We start from the raw sequence: 20,036 nt of genomic DNA on the forward strand, positions 1-20,036 counted from the left end.
TACGACTGTCCTCACATTTTACGTTTTTGCCCTATCTTGTCACCATGGTGAATAGAAGCAGTTGTGAAATGAGTGACACGGTTGTTAAGAATGCTACAATGGGCATAAATGATGACCAGTCATAAGTGCGAAGACCGATCAAAAGTGCATGGACCTGTCAGAAATCACTTTTTTCAGCCCTCTGGGTGGTCCTTTTGTGCACATGGACTACTCAGAGGGCTGAAAAAGTTATTTTTGACTGGTCCTCGCAGTTTTGATCAGATCTCGAATTTACGACTATCCTCACATTTTACGTTTTTTGCCCTATCTTATCACCATGGTGAAAAGAAGCAGTTGTGAAATGAGTGACATGGTTGTTAAGAATGCTGCACGGGCATAAATGTGAGGATGGTCATAAGTGTGAGGACCAGTCAAAAGTGCGAGGAACTATCAGAAATGACTTTTTTCAGTCCTCTAAGTAGTCCCTATACACATAGCCATGGCCACCCGGTCACATGACCAGCTAGCCATGCCCACCCGGTCACATGACCTCCAAGCCAGTTGATTCGCCAGTTGCGTCCCTTTCTGGATCGGGACTCGTTAAAAACGGTCACTCATGCCCTCGTCACTTCACGCCTGGACTACTGTAATGCTCTCTACATGGGGCTCCCCTTGAAGAGCACCCGGAGGCTCCAGCTGGTCCAGAATGCGGCCGCGTGGGTAGTTATGGGAGCAGCATGGCGCTCCCATGTGGCTCCCCTCCTGCGCGAGCTGCACTGGCTCCCTGTGGTCTTCCGGGTGCGCTTCAAGGTCTTAGTTACCACCTTTAGAGCGCTCCATGGCTTAGGACCGGGGTACTTACGAGACCGCCTTCTGCCACCAATAGCCTCTCACCGCCCAGTACGCTCCCATAGAGAGGGGTTTCTCAGGGTGCCGTCAGCCAAACAATGTCGACTGGCGGCCCCCAGGGGGAGAGCCTTTTCTGTGGGGGCACCCACCATCTGGAACGAACTCCCCCCAGAGATACAGAAGATTCCGGATCTGCGCACTTTCCGCCGTGCCCTCAAAACATTCCTGTTTCAGCAGGCCGGCCTGGGCTAACTTTCCCTTTATATTGCTTTTTGATTTTATTTTAAACTGGGATGTCTTGAATTATCTAGGACCAGAATGTTTAGTATATTTTAATTGGTTTTTTATTATTAACGTTTGTATTACATGTATTTTTATCGTTCGCTGTTCACCGCCCTGAGTCCCTTAGGAATAGGGCGGTATATAAATTTAATAAATAAATAAATAAATAAATAAGCCACGCCCACAAAATAATCCACGCCCACAGAACCGGTAGTAAAAAAAATTAGAACCCACCCCTGGTTGGGGGTCACCACAACATGAGGAACTGTATTAAAGGGTCGTGGCATTAGGAAGGTTGAGAACCACTGATCTATACGATCCAATATATTCACTGTGTCTTTGTGCAGTTCTAGGATAAGGTCCTTAATGTCTATAATGTCTTAATAGACATTAAGGACCTTTTTTTTTTTTAATTGAAAAAGTTTTATTAGAGAAAAAATACAATTTTCCCACAACCCTCCCACCCAACCCCCCCTCCCCCTCCCCGACTTCCCAGAGCAGAACATTAGGTATTTCTATTAACTTTTAAGAATAAACTAAATTGCCTAACTATCCATTAAACTAACACCCTCTAAAAAATAATTCTTAACCCCCCATAGATAAAATCCTGCTTCTTGGATATAATACTTCTAATGTCACTCATGTAGCGCTTATACAATTAAAGATTCATTCATAAGCTATTTGATATTTTTTAGTCTGATACTTATTTTGAATATAATCAATCCATCTTCTCCAATCCTGTATATATCTTTCTTGTGTATGATCCTTCAAATATGCTGAAATTTTAGCCATTTCAGCTAAGTTAGTTACTTTCAATATCCAAGCATCAATAGTAGGCAAAAATAGTAGGCAAAAAAATAGTAGGCAACATCTTCCAATGTTGTGCTATCAACAATCTTGCTGCTGTTATTAAGTTCAGGATCAGTTTAGCCTCTACAACTGTACAGTCCGTAGTTATACCCAGTAGAAACAAGTGCGGAGTAAATTTCAATCTTTTTAAAAAAATATTCTGCATCACCCACCAAATCTTTATCCAAAATGCTTTGATTTTTTTACAAGTCCACCATATATGATAATAAAACTATCATGTAGTTTTATCATCTCCATCACAGTCACATCTCCAACATTTAGCTTGCACATTAGGATACATACATGATAGTTTTTTAGGATCTAAGTGCCATCTATAAAACATTTTATAAAAGTTTTCTCTTAAATTTTGTGCTTGTGTAAATTTCACATTTCTAATCCAAATCTTTTCTCAAGTCTCCATCATCACTGGCTCTTGAAAATTTTGTGCCCATTTAATCATGCAATCTTTAACCAGTTCCGTCTCAGAGTCTATTTCCAATAAAGCATTTTACAACCTTTTGATATGCATTTGTTTTTGATCTCTAATTTGTTTTACCAAATTTTCCTCATTTTGCAAAAAGCCAGTTTTTTTATCTTCCTTCCATCTAGCTTGAAGCTGACCATACTGAAACCATGTGTAAATTATACCTTCTTCTCTCAATGTATCTAAAGATTTCAAATATAATACCCCCCTTTCCATAACAAGAAGCTCTTTATAAGTAATCACCTCCTGTTTTTGTTCTATACTTATATTTTCTATTGCATGTCTAGGATTTGCCCATACAGGTATCTTATAATTTAACTTGTATTGATATTTTTTCCAAACCCTCAACAAAGCATTTCTAAGTATATGAGCCTTAAATACTTTATCCACATTTTTGTCATATAACAAATAGGCATGCCATCCATATAGTAAATCATAACCTTCCAGATTCAACATTCTCCCCTCAGTTAAGTTAAACCAATCACTAATTTGTGATAAGACTGCTGCTTCATAATATAATCTTAAATTAGGCATTTTAAAACCCCCCCTTTCACGTGTATCTTGTATAATTTTCATCTTTATTCTGGGTTTTTTCCCAGCCCATATAAAAGTATTAACACCTTTCTGCCATTCTCTCAAATTTTCATCTTTCTTAAGCACTGGTATCATTTGGAACAAGAATAAAAATCTGGGTAACACATTCATTTTAATTGCTGCAATTCTTCCCAATAAGGACAGCTGTAATTTTCTCCAATTCTCCATATCCTTCTGTAGCTTGTGCCAGAGATCTTCATAGTTATTTTTGTACAATTTTGTATTTGAAGCTGCAATATACACTCCTAAATATTTAACCTTTTTAACTATTTCAAACCCCGTTATTCTTCCTAGTTCGTCTCTTTCAAGTACAGACATGTTTTTGGTTATCATCTTTGTCTTATATGAATTGACTTTAAATCCTGATACTTTCCCATATTGATCAATTAAATCCAATAGATATGGAGTCGACTCTATGGGTTGAGATAAGGTAACAACCAAATCATCTGCAAATGCTCTTAATCTATAATCTTGATGTCTGATTACAATACCCTTCAATTTTTCTGAGTCACGTATCTTATTCAGTAGCACTTCCAAAGTCAAAATAAACAACAGTGGGGACAGAGGACACCCCTGCCTTGTTCCTTTCTCAATTCTAAAAACTTCTGTTAAACCTCCATTAACTATTATTTGTGCTGTTTGCTGCTGGTATATCGCTCTAATTGATTGTGTAAAATACTCCCCAAAATGCATTTTCTCTATTATTTTGAACAAAAATTGCCAGTTCAAACGATCAAATGCCTTCTCTGCATCCAAAAATATAAATGCTGCCGGGACTTGGTTATTTTTTTCCAAATATTCCAGTAGGTTTACAATTTGTCTAACATTATATTTCATTTGTCTCCCTTTTATGAACCCTGATTGGTCATTATGAATTATTTGTTGCATAACTGGCATTAATCTATTAGCTAATATCTTAGCAAAAATCTTATAGTCGGTATTCAAAAGTGAAATTGGCCTAAAATTCTCAGGTTAGATACAGTTTTGATCCTCCTTTGGAATTAGTGAAACAAAAGCTGTTTTCCAAGAAGGTGGTACTCCTCTCCCTACCTGTATTTTATTAAATAGGATTTTAAGTGGTTCTAACATTTCAGATTGTAAATGTTTGTAATAAACAGCTGTTAGTCCGTCTGTTCCCGGAGCCTTACCTATTTTTAATTGTTTAATTACCCCAGCAATTTCCTCAGAAGTTATTGGCTGGTTCAATCTTTCTCTCTGTTCCAGCGTTAGTTCAAGAATATCTATCTTTAAATATCTATCAATATCAACATCTTGAATTGAGTCTTTAGCATATAACTTTGTATAGAAATCCAAAAAAGCCTTTTTAATTAAACTCTGTTGGTGAATCTCCTTATCTTATCTATAGTACGTGATTTTTGCTTTTTCCTCATCGTGTAAGCCAGCCATCTCCCAGGTTTATTGGCATTACAGAATGTATTATGACTAGCATATTGTATGCTGGTTGCTACTTGCCCAGCCATTAACATATTAAATTGCTCTCTTAAAATGTTTATCATATCTTTTGCCTTTTTATCTCCTGGATTAGTTATAAGCAATTGTTCTTTCTTTTTTATTTCCTCCTCTATCTCTTTCCGTCTACTTTGTTGTTTTAATCTATATTTATTGTTCAGAAAAATTAATGTTCCCCTGATATATGCCTTACTTGCATCCCATACCATTTCCATAGAGGTACCTTTATTCATATTGTTAACAAAAAATTCTTTCATTTGTTTTTTAAGTTCATTCAAATTATCTTCATATCTAAATAAATTTTCATTTAGCCTCCAAGACCTCCTTTCCCCTCTTTCTGTTCTAATTCCACCCAAACCGGGCTATAATCAGTTAACGTTCTTGGACATATCTTCGTCTTCTTCACCCTAGAAAAAAGATCATTTGTGGTTAATATAAAGTCAATCCTAGAAAAGGATTGATGTCTATCTGAAAAAAAAGTAAAATCACTTTCCAATACGTTCCTTTCTCACCAAATGTCTCTCAGCTCCATATCCTCCAAAATATCAAAAAAAGATTTAGGCAACTTAGCACGCATAGATATCTTGGATAAACTTTTTTTATCTTCCTGGGTATTTATTACCCCATTCCAATCACCCATTAAAAGTAAAGATCTGTAATCCCATTGTAGTATTTTAGTACGTAAAAATTTAAAAAAATTATCTTGCTGTTGGTTAGGTGCATATATTCCAATTACAAGCAACTTCCCATTCTGTGTTGTTAATTCAATTGCAATATATCTACCTTGAGCATCAGCCTCAATTAAATTGGCCGATAGGCCTCTTTTAACATATATAACTAGGCCATTTTTCTTCTCTGGTGCTGATGCCACAAAATGTGTACCTAATTTCGAATTTATCAAGTACTTTTGATCTGAAGATTTAATATGCGTTTCTTGCAAACAAATAACATCATTCTGAAATTGCTTCAAATAGTGAAATATTTTCTTTCTTTTTTGTGGAGAATTTAAACCATTGACATTCCAGGATAAAAATTTATTTGCCATCTCTAGGCCCTCCAAGCTTTGAGAGCATCAGCTGAACCTCCTCCGCCATTTTGGTCTTCGGCCTAGCTCCTCCCACTGCTTGTGTTTTTTTGACTTCTTGGGTTAAATCTTGAGGCTGTTGTGTCAATTGCTGTTTGTAAGTGGCTCTTGTCAGTCGTTGTTCTCTTGGCATCTCTATCTTCTTTAGTGGCTCAAGGGTTGGTGGTGGACCCCCACTCAACAATAAATCTTCTTCCAAGTTAGATCCTCCTGCTAAAGCTTGAGCATAGGTTTGTACTTGCCCTCCATCTTTCTCTTGTTTTATCATTTCCAATTGCTTTCTACCACCCCCTGGTGAGGGTGGCCGTCCAGCCTTTAAGACATTGGCATAAAAGTCTTTTGTCTTTCCAACTGTGTTTAAGCGATGTCTTTGCCCAGCATATGTCACTATTATCCCAAACGGGACATCCCATCTGTACTGCACCTGCTGGTTTCTTAATTCATTCACCAAAAAACCAAACTGCTTTCTGTCTCTTAACATTTTAGGAGGAAGCTCCTTCAAAACCACCAGCTCCTGTCCATCCACTTGAATCTTATTTTTGTAAGAAGCTTGCAGGATATCATTTCTAATTCTCCTTGTTGTAAAATAAATCACCACGTCTCTTGGCAGCTGCCTTTGTTTTGCCAGCCAAGAATTAACCCTATAGATTTTGTCAGTTTGAATTGCCACATCTTCTGGCCTTTCTGAAATCATCTCTGCTAAAGCATTGGAACAAATGTCCTTTAAATTTTTGCCACTCTTTTCTTTCAAGCCTCTCAGTCTCAGGGCAAATTCCATTGATCTATATTGTAGCATACCCATTTCATCATCCACTTTCTCTGTTTTTATCATAACCTCTCCTAATTTAGTTGCTAGCTCCAGATTAGCTTCATCAACTTCCCGTACTCTCTCCTCAATCTTTAACATATGATTAGCCAATCCTGAAACTGCAAAAACAATGTCATCTCTTATTGCATCATGTTTTTCCTCCACCACATCTTTAATTTTCTTTAACTCCTCCGAGAATTCTTTCATCATTTCTGCCTGATTGTTCAGGGTACCCATTATAAATTCTTTAAGGTCTCGTGATTGTGTATCAGCCGGAAGTTGTTGCTTTTGAGTCACTACAGGGGAACCTCCTCCCCCTTTAGAAGTTGGTGGCTTTAACTGTTTAGCAGCCATTTTATTTTAAAATGAGTTATTCCTTTTACAGCCACAAGGTCTTGTAAACAGTCTTGCAATATTTATTTCAAAGTTTTTCAAAATAGTCAATCCTCTCTCCAGTCTTTTCTCAGTCCCCAGCAATTTTCTCTTCAAGCGGAAGACTCTTAACAAGCAATTTCCCTTTAACTTTCCATTCCGCCCATAACAAAGCCTTCCTCTCCAGCCTCCAGCTCAAGAAAGTTCCGTTTGCAACAATGTATACACGGAGTTAAGCTCTGTTTCTTTTAAAATGCTTGCACTCTTGCTTCCGTTCTGTCTGCCTCTTTAGTAATAATTGAAACTCGCTGATTGCCGGCAGAATTTGACGCGACGTCTGGCTCTGGCTAGCAGAGACACCACCGATCCGGAGCGATGGGAGGGCTGAACTGGGGAGCTCTCACCCTCCGAGTCCCTGGGATTAATCCAGGGACTTTCGGGGAGTTCTACCCACCCCCTCCGACTCTCCTCTCCTTCTTTGCCCGAAGGAGAGTTTTTTCAAACCGCCGGACAGCAGTTTAGTGCTGTCAGGGCGGTTTTAACAGATTGGGTGGCTGGCGGTCAATGGAGACCGTCTTCGAGCCACCGGAAGTCAATAGACATTAAGGACCTTAATAGACATTAAGGACCTTATCCTAGAACTGCACAAAGACACAGTGGATATATTGGATCGTATAGATAGAAGACTGGAAAATTGTATACAAGATTGTTGTATAAAATTGTATACAAAATTGTTATCTTGAGTTATTAACTCCATTTCGTTTAGGTCTCCTCAATCATCCATTCAGAAACAAGACCTTCTAATCAAGTTTAAATGTCTCATCAATGTCCAATCAAATCAGTTCGTTACTTCAGGGATCCTCCACTTCTTAAGTCATTTTTGTATATTCAGTGGTATTTAGGGATCCAGACACCAATTCTTTCTTTTAATTATTCCAGTCTCCAGTGCTTAGAAATAAATATACATCATTCAACAGTTATTTACCCCCATTTCAATATTTGCTCCCGAGTCACAAAAAATTACTATCATCAGCAGATGGCGCTCTTTACTTCACTCTGCTCTCTGCTTTTATTGTGACTCTGCTGCTGTTCTACGTTTATTTTGACACACCCAGTTTATTTCTCTTGCTTAGTTTATTTTATAGCTCTGTTATTTGAAGAAAAGGTAGATTTATAGTTCCAGCATTTTAATATGCCTTCTTAATATCATGCCTTTTATTTTGGGGATTCCATTTCCCACTTAAATTTTTTTAAAAGTTACTTCTTTAAATTTCTAATATGTTTTTTTTCCCACAATAGTTGCACGCCACTGTAGCAAATTGCTCTAAAAGGTATTCTACTTAAATTTTTTGTCGGGTCCAACTTCAGCTGTAAATCTTTTCTTACCCAGTGACACACCATTCAGCATTTCTCTACTCCTGCACAAACTTATGGTTCTGGCTGTTCCTCGGCTTCATGGCAGTCATTTTGACTGCCACTGCTCCTAGTCTTCGGATGAGGGGGTTTTCCGAGGCAGGGAGGGGAGATGCGGCTCCCCTCAACCTGCAAGGCAGTCCTCCTTTGCTTCACCACCCCTCCAAGGTCAACATTAATCGATGACCAAGGGCAAAGTAAATTTGGAAACAAAGAGAAGAAAAAAATTATACAGGATTATTATAGACAACTATATGAGAAAGAAAAGATAGAGGAGGAAAATGTGATACTATATCGTCAAAATGCAAATCTACCCAGGATTCCTAAAGATATTGAGGAGATGTTAGAGGGAAATATAATGATGATGGAATTAACTGAAGCAATTAAGAAACAAAAGAATGGAAAGGCACCAGGACCAGATGGTTTGCCAGCGGAATATTATAGAACTTTGCAGGAATCTTTAAGTCTCCCATTACTAGAGGTTATGAATGAAGTGATGATAAAAAAGGAAATAATCAAGTCATGGTCTGAGGCATATATTACATTGATTCTGAAGGTGGATACAGACCCACAACAAATCGAAAACTACAGACCTGCTAAATTCAGATTATAAAATTTTTGTTTCAATATTGGCAGAAAGACTTAAAAGATATTTAACTTTATACACTCAGATCAAAATGGGTTTCTGCCAAAAAGACAAATTACAGACAATATGAGAATAATTCTGGACACTTTGGAATACTATGAAGCCCATCTGGAAAAGCAAATGGCTTTGATATTTCTAGATGCACAGAAAGCTTTTGATAATGTAAATTGGCTTTTTATGTTGCTTCAAATGGAACAGATGGGCTTTGGCAGAAAATTCATCCAAGCAATAGAAGCTATATATTATAAACAAACAGCAAAAGTAATGATAAATGGAGAATTGACAGACGTTATTGAGATAGAAAAAGGTACTAGACAAGGTTGCCCACTGTCCCGTTATTTATATTAACTTTAGAAGTGCTAAATAGAAGTATAAGAGAAGAAAAAAGTATAAAAGAAATGAAAATTCAAAAAGAAGAATATAAACTACAAGCATTTGCTGATGACCTGGTTTTTATCCTTGAAGAACCACTAACATCAATAATTACATTGATAGACAAAATTGGAGAGTTTGGGAAACTAGCAGGTTTGAAAATCAATAAAGGTAAAATGAAGATTTTGACCAAAAATATGTTGGTAAAGCGAAAAGAAGAATTGGCGGATATATCAAAAATGCAGATCACAAATAAAGTTAAATATTTGGGGATATATCTGACATCAAGATGTAGCATGCTTAAAGAAAATAATTATAATAAACTTAAACAACAGATAGGGACAGACTTGGCGAAATGGGAAAATCTACAGCTTTCTTTGATTGGAAGGATATCAACTATTAAGATGAATATTTTGCTTAGAATCTTATATTTGTTCCAGACAATTCCAATTAGACTGGGGAAAGACTTTTTTGAAGAATTGAATAAAATTGTGTTAAAATATATTTGGCAGGGAAAGAAGGCGAGGATAAAATTAAAGTTGCTACAAGATGCTAGAGTGAGGGGGTTTTGGCCTACCTAATTGGGAGATTTATTACCAAGCGACAAGCATGATGCGGATTAAAGAATGATAACATTAAGAAATACTAGATTATTGAATTTAGAAGGTCATGATCTGCTGATGGGGTGGCATGCTTTTTTATGGTATAAGGGAACAAAATTACAGGGGTATTTTAGAAGACACCATATACGTGAGGCTTTGTTACTAAATTGGGAGAAGATTAAAAAACAACATTATTTGAAAATTCCAGTCTGGGTACCAACGATTGAAGCATTTTCATATTCAGTAATATTTAGAAGAGAACAAACTGTTAGATATAGTGAATTAATGGATGAAAAGGGTGAACTTAAATCGAAGCAAGAACTGGAAGAACAAGGTTTTAAGATGGATTGGTTTTCTTATTTGCAAATATATTCTAGATATGAAGAAGATTCTAAACAAGAAGGTTTTTATAATGTCTTGACTAATTTAGATAAGATTTTAATGGGGTCTGATGATTATGTAATTAAAAAATTGTATGTTTATTTATTAGAGGTAAAATTGGAAGAGGAACAAGTTAAAGAAACAATGATAGCATGGAGGAAAAAATTTTGGTCATGGGATTTAGAGAAATGGCAAAAATTGTGGTTGCAAAATTATAAAATGACAATGTCTACAGAATAATAATAATAATAATAATAATAATAAGAATAAGAATAAGAAATTAAATAATAAGAAATTCTAAATTTGCCGGACTTAAACATTTTGACTCTACAAAAAACCACCTTACTCGGAATAGCTTACATCCTCCGACGATACCTTAACAGTTCCTAGGTCCTTGGTTAGGACTCGAGCTGCTGAGCTATTAACCAGCCTCAAAGGCTGTGAATCTCACTAAAGATTAACCAATAAATAATAATAATAATAATAATAATAATAATAATAATAATAATAATAATAATTTTATTTCTATACCGCCCTTCTCCCGAAGGACTCAGGACGGTGTACAGCCAATTTAAAAACACAAGACACAACAATTATTAAAAATTAAAATAATTAGGAAGAGCAGGAAGGGAAGGCAGCAGGGGGGGGATCCCCCACACATAAACAAGAAACTCAGCTTCCCTCTGCACAGCAGTTACAGACCCAGAAAAAAGAATTTGATGTGGGAGATTTAAAACAATTTATTTCTAAAACTCTGGATGATAAATTTTTAAAATGTCAACAGGAGATAGATGATAAACTTCAAAAATCACATCAGGAATTTATGCAGGAAATTAATGAAGTTAAAGATATGGTGAAACAGAATCAAAATAAGGTGACCAAAAAAATATCAGAAGTGGCGTCTGGCCTGGCAGAATTTATTGGGAAAGTTGATTTTAAAGTTGAAGAATTTAAATCAGAAGTTAATGTCAAGATGAAAGACAATGATTATAAAATTGATGAAGTTGACAATAAAATGCAGAGAATTGAAGATGAGATTGTTATGATACAATTCCGGGCGATGGAATTCGCCATACGGCTTCGGGGAATTCGAGAGGGGGAGAGACAGGATTTGAGACAAGTTTGTTCTGAAGCCTTGGCCAAGATTTTACAAGTTAATCCTGATGTGGTATTTCACAAAATAGATAAAAGCTATAGAGTGAACTCTTGGGTGGCCAGACAAAGACAACTGCCTAGAGATGTGGTCATATACTTTACAGATAGAGGAATTAGAAATGATATCCTGCAAAAATCTTTTCATACTTCTGTACAAGTGGGGGGTTCACGACTTGAAATCTTTAAAGAATTACCTCCTAAAATGCTGAAAGCCAGAAAAGAATTTGGTTTTCTTGTTAAGGAACTGAGAAATTTACAGATACCCTTCCGGTGGGACGCACCTGCTGGGATAATTTTTAGATATAAGGGAGAAGGATATCGGTTGAATACCGTGGAGAAGGCACAACACTTTTACACTACTATTCTTAAGGAAAGAACACCATCTCCACGTACATCCACAGTTTTGGAGATTAAAGAGAGTGAAGAGAGGCAATTGCAAGAACAGTCCAAGCAGGAATTAGAAGTAGTGCAAGGTGCAGAAGGAGGTTTTCTGAGTGAGCCCTTGTTTGATTCTTCTCCAATTTTGGATTTGATTCAGTTGACTGAAGTTAAAGATCAACGTATAACTAGAGCTCAATCTAAACTACTTAAACAAAAGCAACAACAACAACAGGAAAGACAAGACAAGAAGGCAGTTAAGAGTACTGTACAAGAGAGTGGAGCTATGGGAGGAGCGAGATCGAAGCTTTCGGATGATCTTCAAGCATTTTGCTCTGTGCTCCAGAAAGAGGCTGATGACCTTTAAGTGTTTATCTTGGAACGTCAATGGGTTGAACTCAGCACAGAAAAGGAAGAAACTATTTACATATTTGAAACAATTTAATAATGATATAATATGTTTACAAGAAACGCATATTACAACTCAAGATCAAAAATATTTGATAAACTCAAAACTAGGAGCACATTTTATATCTTCAACTTCGCAGAAAAAGAATGGTGTGGTTATTTATGTAAATAAAAAGTTAACAGCTAAAGTTATAGAAGCAGATCAAGATGGTAGGTTTGTAGCAATTGAATTGTTTACAGCAAATGGCCAAATTCTTTTGATTGGAATCTATGCTCCCAATCAACAACAGGACTATTTTTATAAGATGTTACATACTAAAATATTGCAATGGGACTATAGATCTATTTTAATTATGGGAGACTGGAACGGAGTAATTGATTCTAAACTAGATAAAAAGAGTTTGGCAAAGTCTAGAATTAGACTACCACAGACTTTTTTTGATATGAAAGAAGATATGGAACTAAAAGATGTTTGGAGAATACATAACCCAAAAGAATTGGATTACACTTTCTTTTCTGATAGACATAGATCCTTTTCTAGGATTGATTTTATCCTGTTGTCAAATGATCTACTTGTTAAGACAAAAAGAACAAAGATTTTTCCAAGAACTTTGACTGACCATAGCCCTGTATGGATAGAAATTGAGATGGATAAGGTTGAGAGACGTTCTTGGAGATTAAATGAGAACTTGTTTAGATATGAAAAAAATACAATAGAACTTAAAAAGCATTTGAAAGAATTTTTTGAAACAAATTTGAATAAAGGTACCCCAATTGAAATTGTTTGGGACGCAAGTAAAGCTTATATGAGAGGGGTACTTATCTACATGAACTCTAAACATAGACTGTTCCGACAAAAGAAAAGATCTGAATTGGAAACGGAAATAAAGAACAAAGAACAGTTACTTATTAAAAACCCAACAGATGAAAGAATACGAAGTGCTATAAAACTTTTGAAAGACCAATTTCAAATGCTTATGGCGGAACAAGTTGCAACAAACTTACAATATGCGAAGCATAATACATTTTGCAATGCTAATAAACCGGGCAGATGGTTGGCTTACACATTGAGGAAAAAACAAAGTATACGGACTATTGGTAGTATTGATATTGGAGGGAAAGAAATTTTTCAACAAAAATTAATTAAAGAAGCTTTTGTGGACTATTATACCAAACTATATGCCAAAGAGGAGCTGCAGAATGGACTTATAGAAAAATATTTAAATGACAAGAGAGTTACAAAAATTACTGATCAACAAAAGAAAAGAATGAATTACCCTATAACAGAGGAGGAGATAATAGCAGCAATTAAACAGTTAAAAACAGCTAAAGCTCCTGGTACGGATGGTTTGACCGCAGTGTATTACAAAACTTTACAAGCTGAAATGGTGGGACAACTTAGAGATTTATTTTGCAATATTCAACAAGGGGGTAAAATACCCCCATCATGGACAACTGCTTATATATCTTTGATACCAAAAGAACAAGTTGGTCCTAAAAAACCAGAGAATTATAGACCAATATCTCTTTTGAATACAGACTATAAAATCTATGCGAAAGTATTAGCCAACAGGTTGATGCCAGTAATCCAAAAGGTGATTCATGAGGACCAAGCGGGATTTATCGAGGGTAGATATATGAAGGACAATGTAAGGCAAGTAATAGATTTATTGGAATATCTTGATAAGAATAAACAGATTCCTGCAGTGCTGGTTTTTTTGGATGCAGAGAAGGCCTTTGATAGAGTGGACTGGAATTTTCTACTAAAGACTTTAAAAAAGATGGACTTTGGGGACCAATTTATACAGGCGATTTCAGCAATTTATCAAGAGCAAAAGGCACAGATTATTATTAATGGAAGTCTGACGACAGAGTTTAAAATTGAAAAAGGAACAAGACAGGGATGTCCGTTGTCCCCACTTTTATTTATTTTAACATTGGAAGTCTTGCTAAATACAATACGGGACTCTAAAATTTTGAAAGGCATAATGATAAGGCAAGAGGATTATAGTATAAAGGCATTTGCAGATGATCTGGTTGTTACCCTATCACAACCAATGGAATCAACAATCCTGATGAAGGACATTATACAAGACTATGGTAGAGTTTCAGGTTTTAGACTGAATTCAAAAAAGACTAAAATGATAGTTAAAAATATGACAAAAAGATCGTAAACATGTTAAGGCTTTTTGGATAAAAATTTGGTGGGTCATGCAGAATGTTTTGAGGAAAAAAATTCAATTTTCTCCACAGTTGTTTTTATTGGGTATAGTTAAGGGTTTTACACGGGGTGAAACAAAACTGATATTGTATATGATAACAGCAGCAAGATTGTTGATAGGTAAATACTGGAAGAATGAAGCTTTGCCCACTATCGAGGAATGGACTTTGAAGATGGCTAGTTTTGCAGAGATGGCGAAGATTTCAGCATATTTAAAAGATTGTTCACAAGAGACTTATGAATGGGAATGGAAAAGGTGGATAGAATATGTTCAGAACAAATACCAAACTAGAAAGTATCAAATAGCTTTTATTTGAAAATAATGTATTAGAAATATTTTAATGTAAAGAGACAAAGAGGAAAAATTATACAGGGGGAGGGATGGGTTCAAGCTTATATATCAGTGTTATTAGTTATGAGTACATAATAGGGAAGTCTGGGGGGGGGAGGATTAGGGAGGGTTAGGGAGGATGGGAAGTTTGGGGAGGGGGGGTGGAAAAAAAGGGGTGAAAATGTAATTGTAAAACTTTTGCAATAAAAAAAAAATTAAAATAATTAAATAGATTTGGCCGATTTAAAACCCCAAAAATTTAAAATACCCCAATTTAAAATTATTATGTTGATAGCTCGGCCTGGCGGAACAACAGGGTCTTCAATGCGCAACGAAACACCCAGAGGTCAGAGATCTTAAGTATTTCCGGGGGCAGTTCATTCCACAGGACTGGGGCTCCCACAGAGAAGGCCCTCCCCCTGGGTGTCGCCAGCCGACATAACTTGGCTGATGGCACCCTGAGGAGACCCTCTCTGTGGGAGCGGACTGGTCAGTGGGAGGCTATTGGTGGTAGAAGACGGTCTCGAAGGTACCCGGGTCCTATGCCATGGAGCGCTTTAAAGGTGGTAACCAACACCTTGAATCGCACCTGGAAGACCACTGGGAGCCAGTGCAGCTCGCGCAAGAGGGGTGTCACACGGTCACAACGAGTTGCGCCCATAACCACCCGCGCAGCCGCATTCTGGACCAGTTGGAGCCTCCGAGTGCTCTTCAAGGGGAGCCCCATGTAGAGAGCATTACAATAGTCCAGCCGGGAGGTGTCAAGGGCATGAGTGACCGTGACCGTGCGCAAGGCGTCCCGGTCCAGAAAGGGCTGCAACTGGCGGATCAGGCGAACCTGATAAAAGGCCCCCCTGGCCACGGCCGTCATATGCTCTTCTAAAGACAGCCGTGCATCCAGGAGGACACCCAGATTGCGAGCCCTCTCTGTGGGGGGCAAAGATTCACCCCAATAGTCAGCGATGGCACCTGCTGACTATATCGGGACGCCGGCAGCCACAGCCACTCGGTCTTGGACAGGTTGAGTCTGAGCCTGTTCCTCCCCATCCAGACCCGCACGGCCTCCAGGCAGCGAGACATCACATCAAGGGCATCGTTGGGGTGGTCTGGGGTGGAGATGTACAGTTGAGTATCATCAGTGTACAGATGACACTTCACCCCAAAACCACGGATGATCTCACCCAGCGGCTTCACATAAATGTTGAACAGAAGGGGCGAGAGGACCGACCCTTGTGGCACACCCCATGCGAGACGCCTTGAGGTCGACCTCTGCCCCCCTGCCAACACGAACTGCGAGCGGTCGGAGAGGAAGCATATAAGGAGAATTTGTATAAGATGTTTTACAGGTGGCATTTACCCCCGATGAGAATAGCCAGAATGTTTAAGAACAAATGGGAGAAATGTTGGAAATGTCATCAGACTCAGGATCATATTACCATATGAGGTGGACATGTGCAGAAGCTAAAAGATATTGGACTAAAATCCACACATGGTTGGAAAAAATGACAAAGAAACACATTGACTTTAAACCAGAAATATTTTTATTAGGGATTCTACCAGGAATGTATAACAAAGAACTGAGATATTTAATTGTGAATGTTTTAACAGCAGCTAGAATTGTTTTTGCTAAAAATTGGAAAGGCGAGAAGACACCTACAGATGATGGAAGTTATTAAGAAAATTATGGACTGTGCTGAAATGAGTAAATTGACATTTGAAATTAGAGAACAGGAAGATAAACAATATTATTTGATTTGGGATTTGTTTGACCAATGGTTAGAAAATAAAGCATGGAGATGAAATATGAAATATGAAATTAATGTAATGATAAAATAATATGAAATGTTTCCTTATGTTAAATAATGGTTAAATGAGTATAATAACATAAAGGAAATATAAAACTGTTAAATAAGAGAAATTAAACAATAGGTAATTTTGGATATGGGATTATGCACAAAAGAATTTTAACCGATCAACACACTGTCTGTGATTGTATTTGAATGATGCTGGTTTTATGTTTTGTTTTTGTTTTAAAAAAAAAAATTCAAAAAAAAATCTTTTCTTACCCAGACGACACACCATTCAGCATTTCTCTACTCCTGCACAAACTTATGGTTCTGGCTGTTCCTTGGCTTCATGCCAGTTATTTTGACTGCCACTGCTCCTAGTCTTCGGATGAGGGGGTTTTCCGAGGCAGGGAGGGGAGATGCAGCTCCCCTCAACCTGCAAGGCAGTCCTCCTTTGCTTCACCACCCCTCCAAGGTGGCTATGGCTTCTAGTGAAGCCCCCGACAGGGAGAGCTCAGAACGGATCCGCAGAAGTCACAGATCTCACACCGAAAGCGCCAGAAGTTCAAACTGGACATTTCTTGCAAAGATTTGGAGGAAAGATCTTATACATCCCTTCACTAAACTGCTTTCCAGCTCCGTTTGCCATTGCTGCGTGCAGGGCAACAACAGTAGTCTAATGTGATGTAAATATTTAAAAATATAGGTTCAAATGAATCAGTTTTGGTATTGGAAAGCCTCACATTTTTGAAATCGTAACTTTTGCTGTTTTTGAATACCTGTATCATATTCTAGATATTCAATATATACCACTATCTATCTTCCTATCTAATGCAAACAGGAGTGTATTAGTAGGTGGAACATGAAAATATGTACAGGCAGTTCTCCACTTATGACAATTAAGCCCAAAATTTCTGTTCCTGAGTGAGACATTTAAGTTTATTTTGCCCTATTTTGTGATCTTTCTTGCTATAGTTGTTAAGTCAATCACTACTTTCAGGGTAATGATTTGATAGCTGACCAGCTGCTGTAATATTGTAATACTGTAATGCATGATGCAATGGTAGCAATGAGTCAGCAGGGTTATTTGACTGCTACTGCTTTAAGAGGCTGTAATATATAAGAAAGGCCGTATGATGGCGTCTCTCTTTCTCTCTGTGTGTGTGCTTCCATGCTATAGTTGATGATTAATTGCCTGACTTTGCCTACTATGTGTATGCATATATTCCTTGTAGATAAACCTCTATTTGAAAGACAAACCTCTGTTTCCTGTATTTTGCTCCTAGGTTGTCTCAAAATAGTCACTGTTCACACTCTGACAGGTTATAGGCCCAGCCCAGAGAGATGGCCAGAGTGACTAAAAAATCAGAGAGAAGAGAAACACAGTGAGAGCTTGCACAGAGTCAGAGGGGATGTGCATCGTGGTTTGTTAGTGGTTAGTGCTTGTAAATGGAAACAAGCAACATGGCTTCTGGTTGCACAAATTGCTCTCCATTTCCAGAAGGCGCCTCTCCACAAAACCGCATGGCTGTAGCGCCCCTAGTGTTTTCTCTGCATTGCCGACAACTGGTTACTTTTTGCGATTCCACGTCCTTCGCAGATAGCTCAATGCCAGCTGTGGTCCCCTTCCTGTTGGCTCAGGAAGAAAGGGAACAGGGAGGAACAGTCACTGCCACCAGATGCAAGAAGGAAAGAGCTCCAGCTCTCCTGTGCAGCGCAGCCCTCTACATACCTGAGTGTGCAGTGGCGGCAGTAGGAGGAGGAGTCGCCATTGCTGTGATCCCAGCCCAGGAGGGTATCCCACTTGTGCATGAATAAGAGAGAGATGAGAGAGAGAAAAGGAGAGAAAATGAGAGAAATGATAAAATGATGGAGGGGGAGAATGAGAGAGAGGAAAGAGTAACAAATCAGAGAGAGAGAGAGGTAGAGAAGGGGGAGAGAGAGAGGGAGAGAGAAATGAGAGAGAGCTGAAGGGAGAGAATGAGAGAGACAGAAAAAATGAGAGAGAGGAAGAAAGGAGAGAGAGAGGGAGAGGAAAAAGAGAGAAAACCACAATAGGAGGGAGGGAGGGAGGGAGAGAGAGACCCATTTCCCACAGAAAACAACGGGAATCACAAAATCTGGGTAGGCTTGGCTGGGGGGGGTCATGTGACTGGGTGGGAGTGTTGTTGAGTTGGCCACGCCCACCCAGGTTTTGTGGCTCCCGGCATTTTCTTTTCTGTGGCGTTTACTTGTCAGAAAGCGCAGAAGGTGATCACATGACCCTGAGACACTGCAACTCTAAAAAATGAGTCAGTTGCCATCTCTGAATTTTGATCACATGACCATAGGAATGCTGCAAAAGTTGTAAGTGTGAAAAATGGTCATAAGTCATTTTTTCCAGTGCCGTTGTAACTTTGAATGGTTACTAAACAAAGTGTTTTAAGTTGAGGACTACCTATATCCGTGATGGTGAACCTATGGCACGTGTGCCACGCGGAGCCATATTAGTGGGCATGCCAGCTCAGCTCTGGGGTGCATGCGCATGCCGGCCAGCTGATTTTCGGGCCTTCTGGGCCCACCAGAAGTAGGGAAACTGGCTGTTTCCTGCCTCTGGAGGGCCTGGGGGGGGGAGGCCCGTTTTTCTTTATTACCTGGCTCCAGATCCTCTCTATGCATCTGGGAAGGGCGAAAACAGCCTTTCCCACTCCTTTGGAGGCTCTACGGAGGCTGAAAGGGCCCATTTCCCAACTCCCGGTGGGACAGGAAGTGATGTTTTTTCCTGTCCCCAGCCTCCAGAGACTCCTAGAGAGGTTCTGGAGGCTGGGGACAGCAAAAAATGTCACTTCCTGTCCCACCGAGAGTTGGGAAATGGGCCCTTTCAGCCTCCGTAGGGCCTCCAAGGGAGTGGGAAAGGCTGTTTTCTCCCTTCCCAGATGCATAGAGAGGATCTGGAACCAGGTAAGAAAGAAAAACGGGCCTACCAGGCCATCATGTGCCAGAAGCGGGGATGGGTGGGGTTGCATGTGCATGCACATGGGCACGTGCGTGCGCGACCCTCCCCCACCCTCCCTCTCCTGGCACGCGATGGCAAAAAGGTTAGCCATCACTGACCTATATCATGTGTTACCTCAGGATAGGAAATATTTTTCCTGTGCTACTGTCACTTATAAATAAGCTGCAGAATAAGGGTGACCAACAATTTGATAGGAGGAAACAATAAAGTTGTGAGTTGGAAGCATATTTATATAAGGAGAAAAATCCATCGGTTCAGAATGTTAAATTTACACAGTCGCAGAATTTGAGGGAAAATTTTTATAAAATGTTTTATAGATGGCATTTAGATCCTAAGAAATTGTCGTGCATGTACCCTAATGTTCAACCAAAATGTTGGAGATGTGATTGCTTAGATGCTACATATTATCATGTGTGGTGGACTTGTAAGAAAGTGAAGGCTTTTTGGATAAAAATTTGGTGGGTTATGCAGAATGTTTTGAAGAAAAAAATTCAGTTTTCTCCACAATTGTTTTTATTGGGTATAGCTAAGGGTTTTACATTGGGTGAAACAAAGTTGATATTGTATATGATAACA

At 38.5% G+C, this 20,036-nt stretch overlaps 2 protein-coding genes across 3 annotated transcripts in view; both read right to left on the reverse strand.

Moving 5' to 3' along the window:
- Positions 1 to 20,036, reverse strand: part of TRAK1 (trafficking kinesin protein 1) — a 495,341-nt gene that overhangs the window by 468,854 nt on the left and 6,451 nt on the right. The gene's annotated exons all lie outside the window — the stretch shown is intronic.
- On the reverse strand, positions 3,188 to 9,947 carry LOC148114236 (uncharacterized). The gene has a single exon (XM_087892506.1). It carries the CDS (start codon positions 6,751 to 6,753, stop codon positions 5,542 to 5,544), a length of 1,212 nt encoding a protein of 403 aa, XP_087748632.1. The 5' UTR covers positions 6,754 to 9,947; the 3' UTR covers positions 3,188 to 5,541.

Source organism: Pantherophis guttatus, chromosome 4, assembly GCF_059756535.1.
Source record: "Pantherophis guttatus breed Tessera chromosome 4, ASM5975653v1, whole genome shotgun sequence".
NCBI lineage: Eukaryota > Metazoa > Chordata > Lepidosauria > Squamata > Colubridae > Pantherophis > Pantherophis guttatus.